Source organism: Armigeres subalbatus, chromosome 2 (assembly GCF_024139115.2).
Source record: "Armigeres subalbatus isolate Guangzhou_Male chromosome 2, GZ_Asu_2, whole genome shotgun sequence".
Taxonomy (NCBI): domain Eukaryota; kingdom Metazoa; phylum Arthropoda; class Insecta; order Diptera; family Culicidae; genus Armigeres; species Armigeres subalbatus.
The window spans coordinates 415,682,645-415,708,883 of NC_085140.1; the positions used below are offsets into that span (position 1 = coordinate 415,682,645).

At 44.8% G+C, this 26,239-nt stretch overlaps 1 protein-coding gene and 1 long non-coding RNA gene across 18 annotated transcripts in view; one reads left to right on the top strand and one right to left on the bottom strand.

The window, feature by feature from the left end:
* LOC134213393 (potassium voltage-gated channel protein Shaw-like) overlaps window positions 1–26,239 on the top strand; it is a 271,798-nt gene that overhangs the window by 171,402 nt on the left and 74,157 nt on the right. For 16 of the 17 annotated variants that reach the window (XR_009979446.1, XR_009979447.1, XM_062692415.1 and 13 more), the window contains 2 exons: window positions 4,713–5,316; window positions 5,696–5,785. Coding sequence is in view for 15 of the 17 variants with exons in the window: in XM_062692415.1 (XP_062548399.1) it covers window positions 4,713–5,316; window positions 5,696–5,785 (694 nt within the window). In the remaining 2 variants the exon portion in view is untranslated. The remainder of the gene's footprint in view (window positions 1–4,712; window positions 5,317–5,695; window positions 5,786–26,239) is intronic. The other variant, XM_062692428.1, reaches the window with a different exon arrangement.
* On the bottom strand, window positions 23,739–24,670 carry LOC134213395 (uncharacterized). Its single transcript, XR_009979448.1, has 4 exons — window positions 24,457–24,670; window positions 24,252–24,385; window positions 24,056–24,191; window positions 23,739–23,862 (listed from the first exon to the last, which is right to left on the bottom strand). It is a non-coding gene; the product is annotated as an uncharacterized LOC134213395 (long non-coding RNA).

A 26,239-nucleotide genomic window follows, 5' to 3' on the forward strand; every position in this document is an offset into this window, starting at 1 on the left:
ATTGTTATTTCTTCTTTTCTCTTTCTTTCCTCCGGAAGTTCCTCCGGGAATTCCTGCGGAAGTTCCTCCGGGAATTCCTCCGGAGATTCCTCCGGGAATTCCTCCGGAGGTTCCTCCGGGAATTTCTCCGGAGGTTCCTCCGGGAATTCCTCCGGAGGTTCCTCCGGGAATTCCTCCGGAAGTTCCTCCGGGAATTCCTCCGGAAGTTCCTCCGAATTCCTCCGGAAGTTCCTCCGAATTCCTCCGGAAGTTCCTCCAAATTCCTCCGGAAGTTCCTCCGAATTCCTCCGGAAGTTCCTCCGGGAATTCCTCCGGAAGTTCCTCCGAATTCCTCCGGAAGTTCCTCCAAATTCCTCCGGAAGTTCCTCCGGGAATTCCTCCGGAAGTTCCTCCGAATTCCTCCGAAGTTCCTCCGGGAATTCCTCCGAAGTTCCTCCGAATTCCTCCGGAAGTTCCTCCGAATTCCTCCGGAAGTTCCTCCGGAATTCCTCCGGAAGTTCCTCCGGGAATTCCTCCGGAAGTTCCTCCGAATTCCTCCGAAGTTCCTCCGGGAATTCCTCCGGAAGTTCCTCCGAATTCCTCCGAAGTTCCTCCGGGAATTCCTCCGGAAGTTCCTCCGAATTCCTCCGGAAGTTCCTCCGAAGTTCCTCCGAATTCCTCCGGAAGTTCCTCCGGAATTCCTCCGAAGTTCCTCCGGGAATTCCTCCGAAGCTCCTCCGGGATTCCTCCGGAAGTTCCTCCGAATTCCTCCGAAGTTCCTCCAAATTCCTCCGAAGTTCCTCCGAATTCCTCCGGAAGTTCCTCCGAATTCCTCCGGAAGTTCCTCCAATTCCTCCGGAAGTTCCTCCGGAATTCCTCCGGAAGTTCCTCCGAATTCCTCCGAAGTTCCTCCGGGAATTCCTCCGGAAGTTCCTCCGAATTCCTCCGGAAGTTCCTCCGGGAATTCCTCCGAAGTTCCTCCGGGAATTCCTCCGGAAGTTCCTCCGAATTCCTCCGGAAGTTCCTCCGGGAATTCCTCCGAAGTTCCTCCGAATTCCTCCGGAAGTTCCTCCGGGAATTCCTCCGAAGTTCCTCCGAATTCCTCCGGAAGTTCCTCCGAAATTCCTCCGGAAGTTCCTCCGGGAATTCCTCCGGAAGTTCCTCCGGAATTCCTCCGGAAGTTCCTCCAAATTCCTCCGAAGTTCCTCCGGGAATTCCTCCGAAGTTCCTCCGAATTCCTCCGGAAGTTCCTCCGGGAATTCCTCCGAAGTTCCTCCGGGAATTCCTCCGAAGTTCCTCCGAATTCCTCCGAAGTTCCTCCGGGAATTCCTCCGAAGTTCCTCCGGGAATTCCTCCGAAGTTCCTCCGGAATTCCTCCGGAAGTTCCTCCCGCATTTCCTCCGGAACTTCCTCCGGGAATTCCTCCGGAAGTTCCTCCGGGAATTCCTCCGGAAGTTCCTCCGGGAACTCCTCCGGAAGTTGCTCCGGGAACTCCTCCGGAAGTTGCTCCGGGAATTCCTCCGGAAGTTCCTCCGGGAATTCCTCCGGAAGTTCCTCCGGGAATTCATCCGGAAGTTCTTCCGGGAATTCATCCGGAAGTTCCTCCGGGAATTCCTCCGGAAGTTCCTCCGGGAATTCCTCCGGAAGTTCCTCCGGGAATTCCTCCGGAAGTTCCTCCGGGAATTCCTCCGGAAGTTCCTCCGGGAATTCCTCCGAAGTTCCTCCGAATTCCTCCGAAGTTCCTCCGAATTCCTCCGAAGTTCCTCCGGGAATTCCTCCGAATTCCTCCGGAAGTTCCTCCGGGAATTCCTCCGGAAGTTCCTCCGAATTCCTCCGGAAGTTCCTCCGGGAATTCCTCCGGAAGTTCCTCCAAATTCCTCCGAAGTTCCTCCGGGAATTCCTCCGGAAGTTCCTCCGGGAATTCCTCCGGAAGTTCCTCCGGGAATTCCTCCGAAGTTCCTCCGAATTCCTCCGGAAGTTCCTCCGGGAATTCCTCCGAAGTTCCTCCAATTCCTCCGAAGTTCCTCCGGGAATTCCTCCGGAAGTTCCTCCGAATTCCTCCGAAGTTCCTCCGAATTCCTCCGAAGTTCCTCCGGGAATTCCTCCGGAAGTTCCTCCGGGAATTCCTCCGAAGTTCCTCCGAATTCCTCCGGAAGTTCCTCCGGAATTCCTCCGAAGTTCCTCCGAATTCCTCCGGAAGTTCCTCCGAATTCCTCCGGAAGTTCCTCCGGGAATTCCTCCGGAAGTTCCTCCGAATTCCTCCGGAAGTTCCTCCGAATTCCTCCGGAAGTTCCTCCGAATTCCTCCAGAAGTTCCTCCGAATTCCTCCGGAAGTTCCTCCGAATTCCTCCGGAAGTTCCTCCGGGAATTCCTCCGGAAGTTCCTCCGAAATTCCTCCGGAAGTTCCTCCGGGAATTCCTCCGGAAGTTCCTCCGAATTCCTCCGGAAGTTCCGCCGAATTCCTCCGAAGTTCCGCTGGAATTCCTCCGAAGTTCCTCCGGGAATTCCTCCGGAAGTTCCTCCGAAATTCCTCCGGAAGTTCCTCCGGGAATTCCTCCGAAGTTCCTCCGAATTCCTCCGAAGTTCCTCCGGGAATTCCTCCGGAAGTTCCTCCGAATTCCTCCGGAAGTTCCTCCGGGAATTCCTCCGAAGTTCCTCCGAATTCCTCCGGAAGTTCCTCCAATTCCTCCGGAAGTTCCTCCGGAAATTCCTCCGAAGTTCCTCCGGCAATTCCCTGGAAGTTCCTCCGGCAATTCCTCTGGAAGTTCCTCCGAAGTTCCTCCGAAATTCCTCCGGAAGTTCCTCCGGGAATTCCTCCGGAAGTTCCTCCGGGAATTCCTCCGAAGTTCCTCCGAATTCCTCCGGAAGTTCCTCCGAATTCCTCCGAAGTTCCTCCGAATTCCTCCGAAGTTCCTCCGGGAATTCCTCCGGAAGTTCCTCCGGGAATTCCTCCGGAAGTTCCTCCGAATTCCTCCGGAAGTTCCTCCGGGAATTCCTCCGGAAGTTCCTCCGGGAATTCCTCCGGAAGTTCCTCCGGAAATTCCCCTGGAAGTTCCTCTGGAAATTTCCCTGGAAGTTCCTCCGGCAATTCCCCTGGAAGTTCCTCCGGAAATTCCCCTGGAAGTTCCTCCGGAAGTGCCTCCGGGAATTCCTCCGAAAGTTCCTCCGAATTCCTCCGAAGTTCCTCCGGGAATTCCTCCGGAAGTTCCTCCGAATTCCTCCGAAGTTCCTCCGGGAATTCCTCCGGAAGTTCCTCCGGGAATTCCTCCGAAGTTCCTCCAATTCCTCCGGAAGTTCCTCCGGAATTCCTCCGAAGTTCCTCCGGGAATTCCTCCGGAAGTTCCTCCGGGAATTCCTCCGGAAGTTCCTCCGGGAATTCCTCCGAAGTTCCTCCGAATTCCTCCGAAGTTCCTCCGGGAATTCCTCCGGAAGTTCCTCCGAATTCCTCCGGAAGTTCCTCCGAATTCCTCCGGAAGTTCCTCCGGGAATTCCTCCGGAAGTTCCTCCGGGAATTCCTCCGGAAGTTCCTCCGGGAATTCCTCCGGAAGTTCCTCCGGGAATTCCTCCGGAAGTTCCTCCGGGAATTCCTCCGGAAGTTCCTCCGGGAATTCCACCGGAAGTTCCTCCGGGAATTCCTTCGGAAGTTCCTCCGGGAATTCCTCCGGAAGTTCCTCCGGGAATTATTTAGGCATAACATACTCTTTTGTTTTAATACCAGACGAATTAAAATTTGTTATGCGTTTGGTATTGCAATTACAAAATATGTTGCGCATGAATTATTTTATCTATTAATTTTGATACTATTGCTCTGGTATTTTACCTTTTATGCACACCTAGCTCATACGAGTGTAAGAAGACGATACCAGAATGAAGTACTATTGAGTTATTTACTCCTTCCCGGGCTATTATAAAGTGGTCCACATGAAATGGCGTCGGACCGATTCATTTTAAAAGGCAGCAGTAGCAAACAAGACAACTTCTTTTTTTTTTTTTTAACCATTTCATTTATTTGGTAGGCTCAGTCGTGTGTGACACTTTGCGGAGCCGCAATTCTTAAGTATGATATCTTTATAATTTGTATCATCTTATCATTAACCGTTAGTAGGGAAGGGACATAGACCATAATACTCGTGGTGACTCAAGGTTATATTTTACTTAATTCAGGATGGACGGGGTAAGGATTTGGATTTAGGTTATTCCAGCTGCTCATCCGGGCGTTTGCGTTGAAGACGGTTTTGCATGGCGTCGTGCTCGATTTTAATTCAGCAGGGAACATCTTCCGGATGGCCAGGGCTTCGTAGTACACGGAACAGAAGAACAGAATCGAACAAGAGAAAAAGAACAACTTCTTACTCTCTCTTCTTTTTTTCATTTTTATTGTTTTTGCTTCTTATTTCTTTCTTCTTGCTTTCTATTCCTTCGCTATTTTTCAACTTTTATACTGAGAAACGAAAATTCAAAGCAGGACGTTTTATTGTGAGAATTGCTTTCTTTTTTTCACTGCATACATCGGTCGACCAAGGAACCATTTCAGCCAAATGGTTTTCAGTCAAATGACGTTAATTTTTCAATGGCTATCATCATTTCTAAATTAGTGCTTCTATGTAATTTGTGTACTGTTGAATTTTTAAAATTTATGTTAGAAGGCGCCGACCTCAGTGTATGACAATAAAACCGAATTTATTAACAATATCTGCTAAGGGATCATATGTTTTCTAATTTTCTTCTACTAGGTGCGCTTCATTTCATCGCCCCACAAATGTGAGTTCATCACCTCGTCGGTGAACATCATCGACTACATTGCCACGCTCAGCTTCTACGTGGATCTGGTGCTGCAAAAGTTCGCCTCCCATCTGGAGAACGCCGACATCCTGGAGTTTTTCTCCATCATCCGTATCATGAGACTGTTCAAACTGACCAGGCACTCGTCCGGGCTGAAAATCCTCATCCAGACATTTCGTGCATCGGCCAAGGAGCTAACACTGCTAGTGTTCTTCCTGGTGCTGGGCATTGTGATATTCGCCAGCCTGGTCTACTACGCGGAACGCATCCAGGCGAATCCGCACAACGATTTCAACAGCATCCCGTTGGGGCTGTGGTGGGCCCTGGTCACAATGACCACCGTTGGCTACGGAGACATGGCACCAAAAACCTACATCGGGATGTTTGTCGGAGCGTTGTGTGCTTTGGCTGGTGTGCTAACGATCGCCCTGCCAGTGCCGGTCATCGTGAGCAACTTTGCCATGTACTACTCGCACACGCAAGCCCGGGCCAAATTGCCGAAAAAACGCCGGAGGGTGATACCCGTTGAGCTGCTTCGGCCTCCGCGAGTCGCAGGTGAGTGAAATATCTCATAAATCTACAAGAGCCCGTATTATTCGCCTCGTCAGTCTATTTCTGGCCATCTGTTGACTCCGCCAAAAGTCAGTAATTGACCCCAACTATCGAATTACCCCTCCGTCATTCATCCACCGCAGTTCAGTGTATAAAAATGGAATCCTTTTCTCTTTCTCTTTTTCCACTCGTCGCCATCACTAACCATGACAAATATCAAACCTGCCATTCATCGTCATATCACGTGCCGCCACTCAATGTATTCACGCCAAATCAAAAAACCAAAAATGTCCACCACGCCAAATGCCTTCACCTGCTCGCTTGACCCAAAACTGAATCGAATCGCAACGAAACGAAAAACGGGTAAAAAATTGGCCTCCAGGTCAAACGGGAGCTATGGGAATGCCCGGCTCGGGTCCGATGGCTCGCCGCATGAATCAGACGAAAACAAAGGATCTCGGTCCGAAAATAGGTAAGTACACGTTCGTTGCCATCCGTGCTTTCCACTTTTTACCATTTCAGCTTTTCCTCACCGCCCACAACTACCTTCAAGCATATATTTTTGGGTATGCCTTCCGACACGTTTTTCTTTCACTCCACTCATTTTTTATGAAGTTGAAAGCATTGGCCAAAAAAGTTATTAGGCGTTTGAATAGTGGTTAATGCTGAATTAACACTAGAAGCCATTAAGTTGGAAAGTTATTGTAAGCAATTACTTCATTAGCGAATAGGCTGGAAAAAGTGCTACGATGTAGTTAGATATGCAATCGGTAACTTACAATGATTTCCCAGCTTAAAAATGGCATCCCTAGCGTTAATGTCAATCACATTATAGAAATTTCATAAATAGGAAAATTTAAATGGTACACTTTTTTGTATGTTTTATTTTACCCTCATCATAAAATAAAAGTTAAACCAGCAGAGGCAGCTTTTGTCCTGTTTTCGAAATATAATCGCAATAAGTTTCATGTTTCTGTCCTACCATTCCCGAACTCCGAAATTGTTTTCCACCCCGAACGACATTTTTTTCCCTGGACGACAACCATTTGTTCTATTGTTATATTTGATTTAGTGCTTATGCTCTTTTTCCGTTGCTGCTCACAACACAATTCGCCTCTTTGCCGTCCAAACTCAAATTTGAAAATCGTTTCTTATTCATCTGTGCCGTACCTCTCCACGACACAACTCGGGGACACATTCATTCGCCGATATTGCCTTTTGCTGTTACCGGTTCGACTGTTATGTTGGTGGGATTGGAAAAATCCATCCGGAGCAGGATCGAAAGAAAAGAAAATTAATATTGACATAACCACCATTCTGCATTGTTGGCAGAACGACAACGAACCGTCGTTGACCAGCACTGCACACACAGCTTCCGTTTGACAGAGCAGTTGACGGAGACGGAAGTGAGTGGGTGCACATGATTTGTACCTACGCTGCCATCTGGCAGCGCAAAGATGCATGACAAAAAGGAAAGAAAGGAAGGAAGGTGATAAACTGGTTCGGGTTTATGTGGGGATTAACAATGGGGTGCACGCTTAAGCTTTAGTTTAACAAAAAGCTGTGTCTGGAAGAATAGGATCAATAAAATCAATCGTTACTGCAAGCTTGGAAAGGTTGTTGCTTCAGGAGTATATTCTCTATGTATAAAACAATGTTGGATTCATACGCGCAATACTAGAGAGTGGTTAGTCTGATTTGAACTGCAGTATCTCAAATGGGAAAATACTTTTGAAGCAAATCAATGTCCCTGCAGCTTCCCTTAGTACTCTTGAACACGTAAACAAATGCATAACCACAATCATGAATGAAAAATCATGAAATCATGCCAGTTCATGAAATCATGATTATGATTCATGATTTCAGGAACATTATTCATGGTACTGCGCAATCTTCAACAGTCGACAAAATGCATAACCGGTTATACTTCGAACACTCCCTTCCCAAGAGGTGAGAACGGCTGAAAGGTAGCACGCCAGACTCTCACTCGGTGTACTCTAGTTCAAAACTCCTGTTGAACTTTTTTTTTTATTTTTCGATCTCAACAACCAAATTGTAACGCATTGGTTGCGTTACGCGAAAATAAATCATGAAATCATGATTTATATTCATTGTGTATTTTCATAACATGAAAACACGTTGGATTAATGAAATCATGAATTGTTTTCTCATTTCCGGGAACGGATTTTTATCCGTGAAGTTTGTTGATGTTTTGACGTAGGACTTACGTCTTTCTTTACCATACTGGGTGTCATTTAAATTTTTGGAAATCGAGAGCGTTATGCTGAAAGGAAAGATTTTGAACGTTACTAGCGCCTATATCTTTCGATGGATTTTGAAGATTTATATATCAATCGACTCGGGCACTCTCCAACAATTAGCCAATTTCATTGAAACTGAACAATTCTCGTCAAAGCCGGTAAAAAAATCAGATTCGTGCATTCCTAACACGGACATCAGAATGGAGTAAATCGCGGGCCTTCGAGTCTACCGCAAGATTTTCTGTATGTATAAAAGAAGCAGTACCTGCCATGTCTGAGTCATTCCAGATTGTGATAGCAGTGCGTACTGACGTGCTTTTTGCTCTAATTGTTTTTCCAAGTGTTTTTCTCGTTCGTTCTCTGTGTTTACGTACACAGCATGCAGTCGTCAGCGAGGGAGCTGCCGGTGGGTTTTTTTGTCATTCTATGCTGGATGATGGTCGGATGTAGTGGTGGTGTCAGTTGCGATCGATGTAATCGAGTTCACGGCTAGAAGCCGATGTTGGCAGAGGCTGCGATGACATTGGTGATGGATGAAAAAGAATAAAATTAGCCCAGAGAGATTTGGTGTGCTTATCCAGGGAGAGTGATTGGCTTCATAATACATATCACTCCGGGATGGGACGAGTGATGTCAAGTTGTGATTATACTATTATTTAATTTAATCAGACTAAGGCCGAAGTTGCATGTGCGGTATATAAGAGTCTTCACCATTCGGCTCGGTTTATGGCTACACGTCGCCAACCACGCAGTCTATGGAGGGTCCGCAAATCATCTTCCACCTGATCGATCCACCTTGCCCGCTGCGCACCTCGCCTTTTTGTGCCCGTCGGATCGTTGTCGAAAACCATTTTAACCGGATTACTGTCCGACATTCTGGCTACGTTCCCTGCCCATCGCAGTCGTCCGATTTTCGCGGTGTGAACGATGGATGGTTCTCCCAGCAGCTCATGCAACTCGTGGTTCATTCGCCCCCTCCACGTACCGTCCGCCATTTGCACCTCACCATAGATAGTACGCAGCACTTTCCTGTCGAAAACTCCAAGTTCGCGTTGGTCTTCCACGAGCATTGTCCAGGTCTCGTGTCCGTAAAGGACTACCGGTCTAATGAGCGTTTTCTGGATTGTCAGTTTGGAACGGCGGCGAACTCTATTCGATCGGAGCATCTTCTGGAGTCCAAAGTACGTACGATTTACAGCCACTATGCGTCTTCAAATTTCTCTGCTGGTATCATTTTCGGAAAGATATTTCGTTGATTCGTTTAGGATATCATTTTCGGCAGTCACCAGTGAGCCCAAGTACACAAATTCTTCTACCACCTCGATTTCCACCTACCAGACACGAAAGACCATCACCTTGCCGTAACCCTCTGCGCGTTTCGAAGGGACTCGAGAATGCCCCTGAAACTCGAACTACGCACATCATCCGATCTATCGTCGCCTTGATCAACCGTGTCAGTTTATCCGGAAATCCGTGTTCGTGCGTTAGCTGCCATAGCTGGTCCCGATCGATTGTATCATATGCGGCTATGAAGACGATGAATAGATGATGTGTGGGCACGTTGTATTCGCGGCATTTTTGCAGTACTTGGCGAATGGCCAACACCTGATCCTTGGTGGAGCGTTCGCCCATAAAACCCGCCTGGTACTGCCCCACGAACTCCCTTGCAATTGATGCAAGTCGACGGCATAAAATTTGGGAGAGCACCTTGTAGGCGGCGTTCAGCAATGTGATTGCGCGGTAGTTGCTACAATCCAGCTTATCGCTCTTTTTGTAGATGGGACACACGACACCTTCCATCCACTCCTGCGGCAATACTAACCCCTCCCAAATCTTGGTAATGACCCAGTGCAGCGCTCTAGCCAGTGCCTTACCACCGTGTTTGAATAGCTCTCCTGGTAGTTGGTCAACCCCAGGGGCTCTATTGTTCTTAAGTCGGCCAATCTCCTCCTGGATTTCCTGGAGATCCGGAGCCGGTAAAATAATGTCCTGCGCGCGTTCTACCAGGTCCATCACCATACCGATATCTTCGTCTGCCACATCGCCATTCAGGTGCTCTTCGTAGTGCTGCCGCCACCTTTGGATCACCTCACACTCGTTCGTAAGAAGGTTCCCGTTTATGTCCTTACACATATCAGGCTGTGGCACGTGGCCCTTACGTGAACGTGGCCCAACTTCTCATAGAACTTTCGTGTGTTAATAGCGCGATACAGTTGATCCGTCTCTTCACGGTCTCGAACCTCCTGCTGGCGCTTTTTCCTCCGGAAAATCAAGTTTTGTTTGTTCCGCCCATGTTTATATCATGCCTCGTTCGCCCTCGTGGGCGGGGTGTTGCAGCAATCTCGCCCATGCTGCATTCTTCTCTTCCACTAACTTCTCACATTCGCCGTCATACTAGTCGTTTCTCTGATCCGGGGGCACCGTGCCAAGTGCAGCGGTTGCGGTGCTACCAATAACGGATCGAATATCTCTCCAGCCATCTTCAAGAGACGCTGTGCCTAGCTGCTCTTCCGTTGGGAGTGCCACTTCCAGCTGTTGCGCGTATCCTTGGGCTAGTCTACCGTCTTGTAGTTGCCCAATGTTAAGCCGCGGCGTCCGACTTCGTCGCGTGTTGTACACCGTCGAGAGTTTTGAACGCAGGCATACTGCAACGAGGTAGTGGTCGGATTCATTATTCGCACTGCGGTAAGTGCGAACGTTCGTGATGTCGGAGAGGAATTTACCGTCGATTAGAACGTGGTCGATTCAGTTTTCCATTTCTTGGTTAGGTGATCTCCATGTGGCCTTGTGCATATTTTTGCGGGGAAGAAGGTGCTTCGGACTACAATTCCGCGGGAGGCTGCGAAGTTTATGCATCGTTGGCCGTTATCATTCGATACGGTGTGCAGACTATCCGGTCCGATGACCGGTCTATACATTTCCTCCCTTCCTAGCTGTGCGTTCATGTCACCGATGACGATTTTGACGTCCCGCAGTGGGCATCCATCGTAGCTGCTCCAGCTGTGCGTAGAACACTTCTTTCTCGTCGTAGGGTCTTCCTTCGTGTGGACAGTGCACATCCCTAGTAGCACAGTTCAGTTCGATTTGGTTGCAGCAACTCCAATGTGACTGGATTTGGTCGCATATGAGTCACAGTGACTGATATGTAACAAGTGTGCTACTCGGGATTGATGATGCTAGTTGAAGGAACGACCTTTTATCCTCAGGTACACCCTTGCGTTGATAGCGACTTGCAGTTTCATGTTCCAAGCTTCCAATCGTGATCCTTTATTCGTCACCTAGGTCTTTGCCGATTATATCGAATGCACGTTGCTTATTGCTTATTGCTTATTGCACCTCCTGTCTCGTAGAAGGGCCGTCGTGTCAGGTCTGTTTTGTGTCCAACCTGACACCAGGACTAAGGCTTGTGCGCTTTGAGCGGCACACGGTCGCTTTGGTGGGGCCTACTTGCGGATACATGCAGCTTTTTATAGGAATTTAACAGGGCCCACTGTCAAACCCCACCACATCCTAGGCAAGCTCCACAACTCGCAGATGGCCTGGGGGAGAGGTCGTTAAGCCCTTGGACATAGGCCCTGCTGCCACTGTTACAAATATTTAATAAACATTATGTCCTACTGGTCTCCGAAGGGGAATAATAAAAAAAATATAAACACTTCCAGGACGATTTTTTTTACATTGATTAAACATAAAGATTTGGGGTTTTCCGCTCGATACTGCCACAACTAGTATAAAAAGAACTTAAAAGGTGTTGACATTTTTTTCGATGTCCTAGGCCGTCTAAACCATTCTGGAGTACATATCCCCGAATGCATCAGAAAATATCTCTAGAAACAAAATATCCAAAGCTGAGAATATGTCCGAAAATATCTATGCGATCATGAGACATGAAATTATCGAGTTTTGAACTAACGTAACCTATTTCAGGATCTCCGAAACGGTCTGGAGCTCAGAACATACGATCTACCCGATCAACCAAGCCCTGAACGATGTATTTATGCAGTGCTATATATGCAGGCCATTGTGCCGATAAGATTTCCATCATTACTTCTAGAAACTACCACAGATCTTTTTGGTTGTCCAAAACGTCCTGGAGTTAAGAACATGCGATCTATCCAAATCCTGAACAATATGTCTGTGCATCGCTAACAACTCTGCAGGTCCAATGACCCGATAGAATTTCACTCATTATGTTCGCTAGCTATCACATTTTTTTTAGATTCTCCAAATGCCCGGGAGTTCAAAAGATGCGATCTACTCGATCAACCAAGTCCTGAACCATGTAACCGTGTATTTCTAAACATCCCAGAAGGTCTATTGAGCCGACAAGATTTCACTCATTACTTTTAAAATCTACTATAGGCCTTTCTGATTCTCCGAAATGTCCTGGAGTCCAAAACATGCGGTCTACCCGATCAACCATATAAGCATATATGCAAATTGGATTTGCATGATGCGTATATCCGTATTGAACCAGATTGGGTGTATACTCGTTGATGAGGACATTGGCCAAAGCCTTGATTGATCTGGTAGATACCATGGGCTGAGCTCCAGAACGTTTTGAAGAACCTTCCCTAGTAGCACAATTTCGATCGATTTTGTTGCAGCAACTCCAATGTGACTGGATTTGGTCGCATATAAGTCACAGTGACTGGTATATGACAGGTGTGCTTCTCGAGTGAGCATCTCGCATTCCTGAACATTAATCACAGGCATAACGTTCAGGATGACTCAACTTGTCTGAGTATTCAGAGCTATCAAACAATGTGATTTGGGATTCAATCATGCCAGTTTTTTTTTTGCATATTCTCATAAGCGAAACTTCCCAAGGTTTCGGTTATCTGTGTCTTCAGGGTATAGTCAAACTTGACCTCTGATATTTTTCCTGCAAAGCCAACATTCTGGTGAGCAGTTTTGCTGAAGAAAGTGGGGACCTATCTTCCCTTCCTCAGCAATCATAAGACGAACACTCTCTCTGCTATTCACAAGCACGGAACTTTCGATATCAACCAATGACTGTATGTCTGCATATTATGCGACAAATGCAATATAATCTTATATCTAAATGAGTCGAGAAAATATCCAATCACTAAAAATTGGGGGTGAATAAAAAAGACTGCAACAAATATTCAATTCAAATTATGTTCTACTGGTCCCCAAAAGATCAAGGGGGGGGCGAATAATAAAAAAAAGTATTAAAATTAAAAAATCAAAAAATTCATCGGATTTGTTGATGAATGTTTTGAAAATCCTAAAAAATACCCAAATTTTTTTTTCCCCCTCAAAACATTATTTTTGGGCAAAAAACTTAAATGGGAGGGTGAGATATAATTGTTTTTCAATATTTGTATCGGCCTAACTAATTAATGATAACCATTAAATAGGGGAGTATACTTCCCTTTACCAGTTTCCCTTACGTCAGTGTACTGTATTGCAACTATCATGCAGTCTGCTGACGGCAGCATAAAAACGAATTTTATGTAAACCAAACGAAACATCAATTTCATACAATATTTCGCCATATCAATGATCGGCTCGAAAGCACAGCTGAAACTAATTTCCTTTTCTGGTATTAATTCCAAAGTTGGCGTATTGTTCCTCTATTTTGTGATTCAACACCACCAACCGGCAACCGGTTCTGTCGTTGATGCCTTAGTGGGCGTAATCAAGTGTGATTACACCGCTCGGATCTCCTTCATCTACTGATGCTGCGGTTGATTGAGTATAATTAAACTTTTCTCATCAATAGCGGCGTGAATATTGACAAAAAGTTGGAGACCACCAGCCTGTTGTGACATGGAAACTTCACCGCCCCGAATAGTATTTAATTCACGGGTTGTTGTGAGGTTGGTTTTCATTTGTTTGTCGACACTGTATTTAGGCAACTCTTTTTCGCCCCACCACAGGAGTGATTAAATTTCAGAACGCCGCAATCTGAGCCACAATAGGTAGAGCTCATTGTCACGTGCCAGCTATAAATAATACACAGCCAGGAGAAAGGACACAATTTAAATCGGATTGAATTTATCTTTGTGGTCTATGGCGTTCGTGTGCTCTTTGTGGTCCGTTTTCCACACTTCAGGCATGAGCTGATTGCAGAAAGTGGTAGGGTATCTGCCCCGGTTCTTCATCTAATCGCTCTCATTTATTTATCGAAATCAAAACAAAGGGGTGGAAAAACGACTTTGTTTCTTTTTTTTACAATTAACCACGCATGCAAGAAATAGAATGACAACGACATTGGTATTATAATCTTTTGTTTTGAAATATGATATATATGAGCTCATGAGACAAAAGATGGCACAGTACCCCTATACCTTACCTCTTTAAGCAAAAGTGCCAGGATACCCTCGAATCGTTTTCCTAATCTCATTCAAAAGTCAAACAAAGGAAAGCACTCTTCCCCATCAGTGGGCTTCTACAGCTACGGCACCCAAGGGGCTTGACCTGCTTGTTTTCCAAACCCGTTTCTTATTGCTTTTCGGAAGAAATGCAAGACAGGAGCCAACACAATCAATCAGAAAAGTTCTTCCGCATCCTTTTGTTTGCCACCTAGCGGGCACTTCCCTGAAGAGGAAAGAACATCACATTCCGGCAGGCTAGCCTTTTAAATTCAAGAGCACCAGACGGGCGGGCTTTTTGTCGAAATGACGAACGTGACGAATGGGGGAAAATTGTGTAACCAATCCCCTTCGGGTTTGATGTGTGAATAGCCAAGAAACGTCCTGGGCACACGATGATGGCAGAGCCGCCGCAGCTCATCACGCATACGCACAGTGCACTATGGGTAAGGGTAACCGGTTCAAGATTTGTAGGCTGATGCTGTATAATTCCAATGCTGATGCTTGTTAAATACAATTTATTGAAGGGTAAATTGACTTGGCTTAAATTAGGTTAAGTCGATGTTGTACTCTAAAAGCATCGACAAACCTAGATTCATTTGCAAGAAAAAAGTTTAGCTATTGTTGAAAAATAATGTAGTTTAGAGCTGTATAAACTGTTCAATTTGTATCACCCATTGTGCTGTGATCAAACCGCCTACGTTTATTTGGGAACCGAAAATCTCAGAGGAGACACCACAAATGCTTGCCGATAACAATCGGGTGATGTTCCTTCCGTATTCCCACAGGAGGGTTCGACATCATCCCAAATGGTGATAAATTCGGAACGGCAATTTATGACCTGACGACAGCCTTTGTTATGTCCACACTTAATGTGCAGGATTAAAGTCAGTTAAAGGCTTTAATTTGAATTTTCAACTAGGGGTCATATGGGGCTGCTGCTGTTCGTAGTCGCATCTATGAAAGGGTGACAAGTGAGTGACTGTTTTTAAATTGAAAGATTAACAACATACTGTGGAGCAATTAATTCATTAAAACAAATAAATTTCGTATGACTTTTCATCCAGGTGTATGTGCAAAATGACGTATCACGAATAATTCGTGATTCACGATGTGCGCTTTATTAAGAAATTTTTACCAGCTTGCTCAATATACAACAGAAGTTAATGGTTGTGCATAGTTTATTACATCTGATGTTTTGTAGTAAAAGTAGATGCCGCAGAGGAAAACATTCAAAAGATGCCTCTTTTTTGCATATACTTCGGTATGAAAAAGTGTCCGAGAGTTGTAGTAGTTAATTATTATCGCTGTTCGTGAAGGTAACAAAAACAATTACATCCAGTGGTGATATGATGGTGCCTTTTACGTTCAAATGGTAATGCAAAAAAAAGAGTTTTTCTGTTGGTCGCATTGCAATCAATTATTGTATTTTGATCGTTAGTGCTTTACTTTGATTGGCAGTTTGCTTAGGGGCAACAACTACAGGAATATGAATCAATTAGTGCGTGTTAACTGTTAAGCCTTGCTATCTTTCTCGTACAATAAGTTTACGTAAAAGCTCTTGGATTACCTTTATAACTTTTATGGGCAGCTTCGGCCGATTCGGTCCACAGCATCAGTCCGAGGATTAATTTTTTTATTGTCTTTAAAGGAGACTTGGGCGGTGCTAAACTCATTAGAAGTTTATATGCAAAAATGTGAGCAGAAACATCCAAAAACAGTGATTTGCAGTTAGACGGCACAATGAAGATTGAAGAATTTAATACAGAATGTTATGCTTAAAACCACCAAAAGATTAGTGTTTGCCCGGCGAAGCTATTAGCAATTCTCTGAAGTGGGGTTTAAGCAAATTTCGTACGAAATTGGGTTCGATTCCTGGTCCAGTTCAAGAAACATCAACCATCTTCTATCAGTTCTTGAACAATAGTCAACATGTGATTCTGTAAGAAAATACTTGGAAATCATCCAGGCAGCAAAATGAATTGCGTTTTCAATAATAATATTGTTAGTATTGGCGGCGCCAGAGTTTTGAAAATGCACCAGCAATTTTGGCGTAATCGGTTGATTGATAATTTGGTGTGGAAATTTCAATTGTGTTTTATCGTCTATCAATTGTTTAGTAATTTAGTTGTCTTGCCATGCAGTCCTAAATTCAGAATCAAGCCAGGATTTACTGCTGCTCAGGACAGTAGTGAAACAAAACTCTATTTTGACTCTGGAATTACGACTCCATGCCAAGAAAAAACACCAAAATATCAATGATCCATCATTCTTCTTTGAATATTTCCAAGAATTGTTTGAGAATTACTTCAGGAGTCTTGGAATATTCATCCAGGTGTTATTCCCTAAAATGGTCCAGTAATATTTTCGAAAAAAATTCTAGATATTTATTCGTAAAAACCTTGAATAACCCTTTTGCCAATACCTCCAGAAAATAATTCGGTAAGCCGTCCAGAAATTTCTTCAGACACTCACTCACTCATATACCTGAGCACCCCTAGGGGTACAAATCCCAACGTGAGTAAAAGATCTCCATACTGAGCGGCTGTTCGCTTTAGCCTTGACCTGGGCCAAGGTCAGATTCCTGTCGACTTCCTTTATTTCCTTTGTTGAGGCTACGCCGCCACAAGCCCCACGCAGATTTCGTCTCCACCCTTTCGTAATGTGTAGCCGACCCACCTCCATTTACCCTCTTGAATTTCTGTCGATATCGGTTTTTGATGGCATTGTCGATGGAGCTCAGCATTCGAGATCCAATTGTGAGGCCACCAGGCCCGAATTATAAAACGTAGACATAGGTTGATAAACATTTGCAATTTTGCGTAATCTCTGCTGATACACACCAAGTCTTACTGGCGTATAACAACACAGATTTTACGTTTGAATTAAATATTCGAAATTTGGTGCATTGGTTAATCTGATTGGATCTCCATACATTTCGTAAACTCGCAAAAGCAGCCCTAGCCTTCTTGATCCGTGCTGTTATGTCGATCTTGGTTCCACCATCCGACGCTAACTGGCTGCCAAGATATTGAAAGTTTTCGACCTTCTTGCCCAGCTACCGTAAAGTTGAAGGGGTTGCTTTTGTTTGCATACAACGATTTGGTCTTCTCGACGTTGGTGGTGGTGGTGAGACCCGCCGTTGAGGAGCGTTCGGCCAGATCGTTCACTCACTCGTTTACTCTGCATATCAGAACGCCGTTGTGCTAGTAGAGAAATATCATCAGCCAAATCGAAGTCGTTTAGATGCTCCATAGTAATAGGCTGCCAGAGCTGCCCACGATTTGGTACACGGTTAATCGCACCCACCATGATCTCGTCGATTACGACGAGGAACAGTAGCGGAGTTAGAATACATACTTGCCTCACTCCTGCACGTAAAAGCTTCGTACTGCGCTTCGATGAGGCCGCCGATTTTATGCGAAACTCACTTGCGTCTAAGGGCGCCCCACAGATTTTCGTGGTTCAGACGAACTAATGCTTTTTCATAATCACTAGACTAGGGACTCTTGGAATTCGTTGACTTGCTCCAGAATGATTCGGAGCGTGAAAATATGGTCCACACATGATCTCCCTGAGCGGAATGCTGCCTGCTGCCGTTGGAGAGTCGAATCTGTTTTCTCCTGTATCCGATTTAGGATAACTTTGCACAGAGCTTTGAGAACAATGCACAGTAACATGATGCCTTGCCAATTGTCGCACACAGCCAGATCCCCTTTTTTGGGATCTTCACTAAGACGCCCTGCATCCAGTCAGCCAGAAAAGTTTCGGTTTCCCAGAAATTGCAGAATAATTGATGCAACAGGTCGCAGATAGCTGAAATGCAATAGACCGCAGGAGCTTTGTTGGATTTCATGCTTCGGATGGCTGCTTCAATCTCCTGCAATGATGGAGCGAGTAATGCATTGCACCCTTGACTGCTCATGCCGAGATGTTGATGGTAGGTCGGGCGTCGAAACTTGAAGAAGTTGTTCAAAGTGCTCAAACCAACATTTCAGCTGATCAGTTGGGTCCGTGAATAACCTGTTGCGTCTTTCACCGGTATCCTCGGATTCATCCTTGCTCCACTCAGGCGTCGTTTTTTAGTTTTATTTAAGACACTTTACACCATTACAGTGAATTCGTGTCAAAAAACTCAGGCGTCGTGAGATATCGCAGTTGAAGGCGAATATCGCCAGTTGTTGCAGCTTTCTCCCCCTCGTTGGCCAGGGAGTCCACCCACGCTCGCTTGTCCCGTCTGGAGAAGCGCTTAACTTCCTTCTCTAGAGCCGAATTCCGTTGACGGGACTCGTACTTGGCTGCTCTGGTTCTTGCCCGCACTATCGCGGCCTTTGCTTCTCTACGCTTCTCGATTTTCCGCCAGGTTGCATCCGTAATCCACTCCTTCCGCTGAGTGCGCAGCTCACCCAGGTTGTTCTCGCTTTTTACGATCAAGGAATTTTTGATGGTCGTTCACTGCTCTTCTACGCTGCTACCTTCCAGAACATCCGCTAAACGAGTTCCAAGTTCTTCAATGAACACAGCTGGATCACGGACACAGAAAAAAATAATGAAAAGTAATCAGCGCGTAAATATTAAAGACGTGGAAAATTACACTATTCTGGGCGTACATGGATCTTTTTCAACAAGTTCGCCCTAAATGTATGCAATTTACATAGCATTATGACACTTATTCGTATAAAAAGTGACATAATGCAATACAAATTGCATACATTCAGGTGATAATATCGTTCAAATATACGCTCTTTTTGTCATTCCCTTTATGTGCATTACTTTCGTGTAAATTTCAACAACTTTTTCTATCTGTGTGAACCGCCATCCGAGTCACTCCTCTCGCCACTGAATCCCAGCAATGCGTAAGGTGGTGATGGTCAGACGCGATGTCAGTGCTGCGTTTATTCCGGACATCAAGAAGGCTTCGTCTCCATTTTCAGCTGATGCAGATGTGGTCGATTTGATTTTCAGTTTATCCATCACGAGAGACCCACGTGACTTTGTGCACTGGTCGATGAGGAAAGAGCGATCCTCCAACCACCATATCGTTATTGCCATAGAATTCTGCCAACAGCGCACCGTTTTCAATCATTTCTCCGAGACCATGACGTCCCATGGTCCGCTCATAGTCCGTGTTGTCGGAGCCTATATTCGCATTGAGATCGCCCAGGTAGATCTTGATGTCACCTTCCGAAACTTTATCCACGACGGCATTCAGTTCACTGTAGATATTCTCCTTGTACTGTAACTCGGCAACATCGTTCGACGCACAACATTGGATTATCGTGAGATTTCTTACCCGTGTTCTAAATCTGGCAATGATTACTCTCATTAATTAGTAACCACTTGATGAGCGCCGCCTGTGCATGGGCGCTAAGCAGGAAACCAACTCCTCGGTGCCGAGGAGCGTTGTTCCCTCGAACACCGGAATATAACAATACCTGTCCCGATGGTAGTTTGTGTTCTCCAAAGTTTGGCCAACGGACTTCACTCAGTCCTAGGATTCCGAGCTTCATGTGCCGTGTTTCACTGACGAGTTGTGCCAGCTTACCTTGCTGAGCTAACGTTGAAACATTCCATGTTCCAATTCGTGTCCTTTGTTTCATGTCAAAGTCGTCGCCGTTATATCACTTCTCGATCGTTCTTCGTTGGTTTCTCGAACGGTTTGTTAAGTTATGGGAGCAGTAGGATGTTTGCCTAAGGTCCCTTTCCACCGGGATGGGGCTGCCATCTTAAATATAACTTCCGGGGAAAAGCATTTCGTACTTAGCCGCTGTATGTGAGAACAGACGCTGTTTGCGCCGCACCTCCTTGGTGTCTGTTCTCGATCAGTCGGGTCAAATTTAAAGTCCCAGCCAACACCAGGAATAGGCTAGTGCGCTTCGAGTTGATGTCAGAAAGACAACAGTGCCCAGGCTACACTACCAGCTAAGTACGCAACCCTTAGCTGTCGGTCAGTTGTCATCGAAAGACCCGTGGAAGCGTGAGTATTGGAGCTTGTGAGTTGTGACCAGAGCTACGTTTGACGCTCCTTCCCAGATGTCGTCTCACCATTTCGTAGCCCCCTTTAGACATTGCTTCAGGAATTATATCGAGAATTTCTCAAGTTATTCATACTAGAAATCCTTAAGAAACTTCTACAAAAAATCCTCCGCGAATTGATCCAGAAAATTCTTCCAGGAATTTCTTTTGAAATTCTTTCAGGATATGAGCAGGAACTTCCTTCATGAGTTCCTTCGACCGTTTCTTCACGAAAAACTAGGGTAATTCCCAAGGATTTTTTTTCCGGAAATTACTTCAAAAAAATTATCTATGAATTCTTCTAGAATATCCTATAAGTATTCCTTGAGAAACAAGGGGGGTCCCGTAGCGTAGTTGGCTACACGTTTGCCTTATAAGCGAATGGTCATGAGTTCGATTCCCAGCCCCTCCACAAAAACCCTTGTCAGTCGCCGGAACCGCAGTTCGTACGGTCGAGTTTTGGGAGACGCGCCTAACCGACACGGCTGCCTGATGACGACTGACAAAACTGTTCTTCTCGGAGGCATTCCTCCAACGATCCTCGATAAATGGCAACCGGACAAAGTAACGATCATTGGATACACCATACGGACACAATGGACTCACGATGCTATGAACTGACAAACGACAACAATAACGAATTAGGGATATCTAAAAAAAGATTCTGTGTGGATTCTGTGCAGCAGAATACCACAGAAGATCACGGCACAGTAGCGGTCAAGAACACATAGTGCCTATCAAATAAATATACGAATAAAAAAAAAATCCTTGAGAAACTATTTCAGGAATTCTTCGAGGTATTTCATCAAAAGTTCCATTCTATCTGAAATTTCTTCGGAATTTGCTCCTTGCATTTCTTCCAAAATCGATGATGAAACTTCAGGAATTTTCTTCAGGATTTCAGAAGAAAATCCCAAGGAAATATCTCCAAAAATATGTTGGGACATTTTTTCAAGAATTCCTTCGGAAATTCCTCATTCGGAAAATTCTTCGGAGCATCGAAGATAAATCCAGAAATTTCTTTGAAAATTTCTTCAGATATTCCATCGAAAGTTGTAACGGTTTATTCCGGTGAAGTCATCATAAAATTATCAAAATAGTGAAGACGAACAAATTCCGCTTAAAAACTTGGCTTTTGCGCCAATTCCTCGAAAGGAATTGCCAAGATTCATTTTAATTTGCCCAGCTTGCTAGTCGGCCACGTCGTGGTCCGAAAACCGTTATTGCGGAATCTGCTCAATCATATTCACTTTCAACACTAAACGATTCGTCAACAAAACGTCAAACTAATTACGAAATTTATTAACCGAATCAAACTTCCTCACAACATGTTAACAAAGCCAGCCGTACACTTTCACATCGGATCCAAATTCCGAACTAAAAAAAACCGACCGCTTCGCGCTGCGGAGTACAAAAATCACAAATATAACACAACGTGATCTTCTAATCTGCACTTAACTTACGTCGGTTTTCGGTTGCATGGTGCGTATGATCTCACTCGCCCACATCGTCACCACATGTTGGTTGTTGGTTGTAGTTGTAACCGTTTGGTTACAAATTGTAGATTTTTGTTTTGCAATTATGTTGTTTTGTCGGAGCCTTCACGTTTCTCGTGTAATACCAGCAGAACTACCACAGAAGCGTTAGGGTTTGGTACCGCTGTAAAGACATGAGGATGCTATCAAATATCCAACATGGCATCATGATTCTGCAAATGTCATGTTGGATGAAAAATGCAATAAAAATTAGCGGGAAAATATGGAGGGAATTTGGTATAAAAGAGTAGCCATTGCCCAAACTCGGCCTCTTTGTAAATCAGGCGTCCGTGTGCTAAGACGTGTTTTGTGAAGTCAAGTTGTAACAAGTGAACCAGACCCACCCACCCCTGGAGATTTGGGGAAGATGTGTCCAGGACCTCTACTTCCTATTATTTTGTTCCGTCTAGCACACGGTTCGGTCCGCTAAGCCAACAGGCTTTCGGGCCTAAACAGTTAAGGATTGCGTCGTCCATAGTTGGACGAATCCTCAGGAATTTCCTTAAACGTCAAGGAGGATTTCCCCTCTCGGCTGTCCAAGGTGGTGAAGCCACGGCCGGCCGATTGTGTCAAAGAGGGAAGACGCCTGCAACGTACCAACCAGCAACGCCCGCTGGCCCCGTCGGACAAAGAATTGTCCACATCACCGCTCGCCTCGCTAGTCGGCGAGATTTCTAGCCGCACAGTTGGACTGGAGTCGCTGTGGCGGCTATTTCGGCCCATCATCAACAGCAGCAGCGGTATGTACCGGTACAACAACTAAATTAGGTCACACATAACAAATTAACACACAATTTGATAACACAGAACAACACGCACACGCCACAATTAGGAATCAATAAATTATACAAGAAAAGTGAAAGTTCCTGTGTTGTTAGTTTTTGTTTACCGCGAAAAACCCTTGATTACCCAGTAGTTAGCCGACCCTGGGATTGCCGGAGAGTCTCTTGTGTCCTGGTCTGGCCTGGCTATTGCTAGTTGTCGATTCAGGAAACTCTAGTTTCAATTGGCTCCCAGCCAAAAGTCCGCGAACGGTAATCAAGGGTCCGTAGTAGTATACAAAAATCTAACAATTTTGCCGCGGGAGGTGGCAGGGATCCGTGCTTGCACGAATGTCTACCCTTTGAGATCACTATTCAACTTTGATGTGGAAAAAAGTGTTAACACGAGGCTTTTGCCTTCAAAAGAGGTCCTGAACACATCACGGACACATTTGCGATCGATTGTCGTTTTTTCCGTACTAAAATTCGTTGATGTTGGCAAATTTTGTGTTTCGTGAACCGTTTATTGACTTTTATAACATATATCATAATTATGCTTTACTGTTTATGCCCATTTACTTTGACAACGAACGCGCACAATTTATTTTAACTTGTTTTGTTTTGTTTCGTCACTGTGTTTTACGATTTTGTTTTCACCCACTTAACCACCACTGATTCTCATAAACAATGACACGCAAGCGACGAGCAAAGGCTGAAACCAATTATGCAGCAATAAATTGGCAGCCGCAGACATATGATGCGGACGAATCGGACTTGGAAGAATCTACTGAGATTCCCGGTCCGTTACTATCGACGCATCCTAACTACCCGCTAGAGGAGTTAGAGCTGGACCTCGAAGAAACTTTGCACACCATTCGGGAGCAGAGGACTTCGGGGATAATGATGCCAGCAGATGTCGTAAAAATTAAACGAATCATTAATTTATTTATGCGTGACATGGACATCGTCACAAGCGATGCCAATTCTCGCTATTTACCCCCTAGCGCGACATGCGAATTCAGGGAACCGGAGTCGGAACCAGAAGAAAACTATGAGTTGATAATTCCTAGTTCCGATTCCGATGAAAATGAAATGTCCTTCAGCGAGTCCGAATCCAATTCGGAAGACCAACTTCAGGTCGATAAGGGAACGAAAAGAAGCCCAGTGTCACGCTATTCTTCCGGTTATTTTTCTCCCGATTTTACCAGTAAGTCGATGCTTCCTTCATCCGATTTTCCCCGAGACTTACCTGGTAGTGCTTTCCATTCTTCAAATTCCCAATCTTCGAACCCCGAATCCCTACGAAAGCAAACCCGGACATTTAAGATCCGACGGAAAAAGGCCAACAACAATTTTCGAGCGGAACCCACGGCCAAAGAACTGTGCACGAAAATAACTTCGATTTTGGAACCTACATTTTCATTAAAAAATCCCCGTTCCGGACGCACACCTGGAACCCACCAAAAGGTATTTTCCTTCAATAAAAAGAAAAACAAATCCAACTAAAAATTTGACAATTTTATTTCTCATTATTTTCCAGTTCCTTACCTATGGCAGATTGCCCAGTTCCGGTGCTGTGTGGGATTATTATTTGCCCCCAGTCACTTGGTGCAATCACCGCCGAAAGGATAAACATCTGGAAAGAAAAAGAGAAACCAATTTTAATCATTTTATAACACTCAAGGACAATGGAATTGTTAGTCGGTTGTGTTAGTTGTAAAGAGAATCAATTAGCTGTTAGTCTAGTCCTAAAGTAGTTTGACCGACGGATGAAAGACTCCGATCAGTCGTTATAAATGGCTAGCATGCAATTAAAAGATCCCACTTACCTGATTTATTACGGGGATCCATACCAGCACTGGTAGGATCGGAGAAGGAGGCGAGGGGTGAATTAAATTGCCCTCATCTTTCTCCACCTATGGAGTTGTTGGAAGGGGATCGCCCAACTTGGATGATTGGCCAAATCTAATAAAAATATTCCAATCATTACTATATGATGGATTTTATTGTGTACACTTTACTTACCTGATTTCATCTTGCAGAGTCAAGATGACTATCACGGTGTCCCGGGACCGTTATGGGTTTGCTATTGGCCAATCTTTCATCGGAAAGATTGTTGCCAAATAGCACAACAACCCTGGTTGAATGAAGTCATTCACCTAAAAGAAAACACAAATACATACGAAGATTAGTCTTCGATATGTTTATATAAATCGTACGTACTACTTACCGAAAAGAATATCACTGAAAAGGCTAATTTTATTACTTTTCACTTCACTATATGTTTTCCACTGCACAGCATACCGTAAACATAAATAAACAATGGATATGCTGTGTCAGATTGCATTGACAGATTTATGACGTTTCGGCGAATTGTCACTCACTGACAGTTTGCCCGCCGGCGAATCAATCCCGCCAGGGGGTTCGGCCGTGCACATCGAATGTGATCGAATGTGGTGTATATATTGTAAATAGGGTTGTAAAATTGTTTTTTGATGCGCAACATGTAAATATTGTAAATAATGTTGTCCACCCATAATACGGGATATTTAAATGATTTTAATTTGTTTTATGTATACTTTGCATGTTTTAATTTATTTCATTTTTGTATTTTAATTTGTATATATTGGTGCACGTACGTTATTGTTATTTTATCATATTTATTATTTATATTTTTAATTTGTTGTAAAGCTGTATTATGATATCGCGCGATATAAGTAGAGTAGTTTAGAATTTCAAATTGTTGTTTTGTAAATATTGTAATAGTTTTTAATTGTTTTACATCCACGAACCGATGACGGCCGAAGATGACTTGAGAGAGTGAATTGAAAAAAAAATGCAAAATCTCTTCGTGCTTTCGCATTTTTTTCATCGGGGTGGTGGATAGTGTAACCGTTTGGTTACAAATTGTAGATTTTTGTTTTGCAATTATGTTGTTTTGTCGGAGCCTTCACGTTTCTCGTGTAATACCAGCAGAACTACCACAGAAGCGTTAGGGTTTGGTACCGCTGTAAAGACATGAGGATGCTATCAAATATCCAACATGGCATCATGATTCTGCAAATGTCATGTTGGATGAAAAATGCAATAAAAATTAGCGGGAAAATATGGAGGGAATTTGGTATAAAAGAGTAGCCATTGCCCAAACTCGGCCTCTTTGTAAATCAGGCGTCCGTGTGCTAAGACGTGTTTTGTGAAGTCAAGTTGTAACAAGTGAACCAGACCCACCCACCCCTGGAGATTTGGGGAAGATGTGTCCAGGACCTCTACTTCCTATTATTTTGTTCCGTCTAGCACACGGTTCGGTCCGCTAAGCCAACAGGCTTTCGGGCCTAAACAGTTAAGGATTGCGTCGTCCATAGTTGGACGAATCCTCAGGAATTTCCTTAAACGTCAAGGAGGATTTCCCTCTCGGCTGTCCAAGGTGGTGAAGCCACGGCCGGCCGATTGTGTCAAAGAGGGAAGACGCCTGCAACGTACTAACCAGCAACGCCCTGCTGGCCCCGTCGGACAAAAAATTGTCCACATCACCGCTCGCCTCGCTAGTCGGCGAGATTTCTAGCCGCACAGTTGGACTGGAGTCGCTGTGGCGGCTATTTCGGCCCATCATCAACAGCAGCAGCGGTATGTACCGGTACAACAACTAAATTAGGTCACACATAACAAATTAACACACAATTTGATAACACAGAACAACACGCACACGCCACAATTAGGAATCAATAAATTATACAAGAAAAGTGAAAGTTCCTGTGTTGTTAGTTTTGTTTACCGCGAAAAACCCTTGATTACCCAGTAGTTAGCCGACCCTGGGATTGCCGGAGAGTCTCTTGTGTCCTGGTCTGGCCTGGCTATTGCTAGTTGTCGATTAGAAAAAGGGGGAGTTTCATAGTAACAACTACAAATCCCAAACGTTTATCGATGGTGGTGGGTGGGGAAGTGCTGGCGAACCACTGTCCGTCTGGTCTGCATAGTTCACTCGTTGACTATCCATCCGCAAGGCACCAGCGATG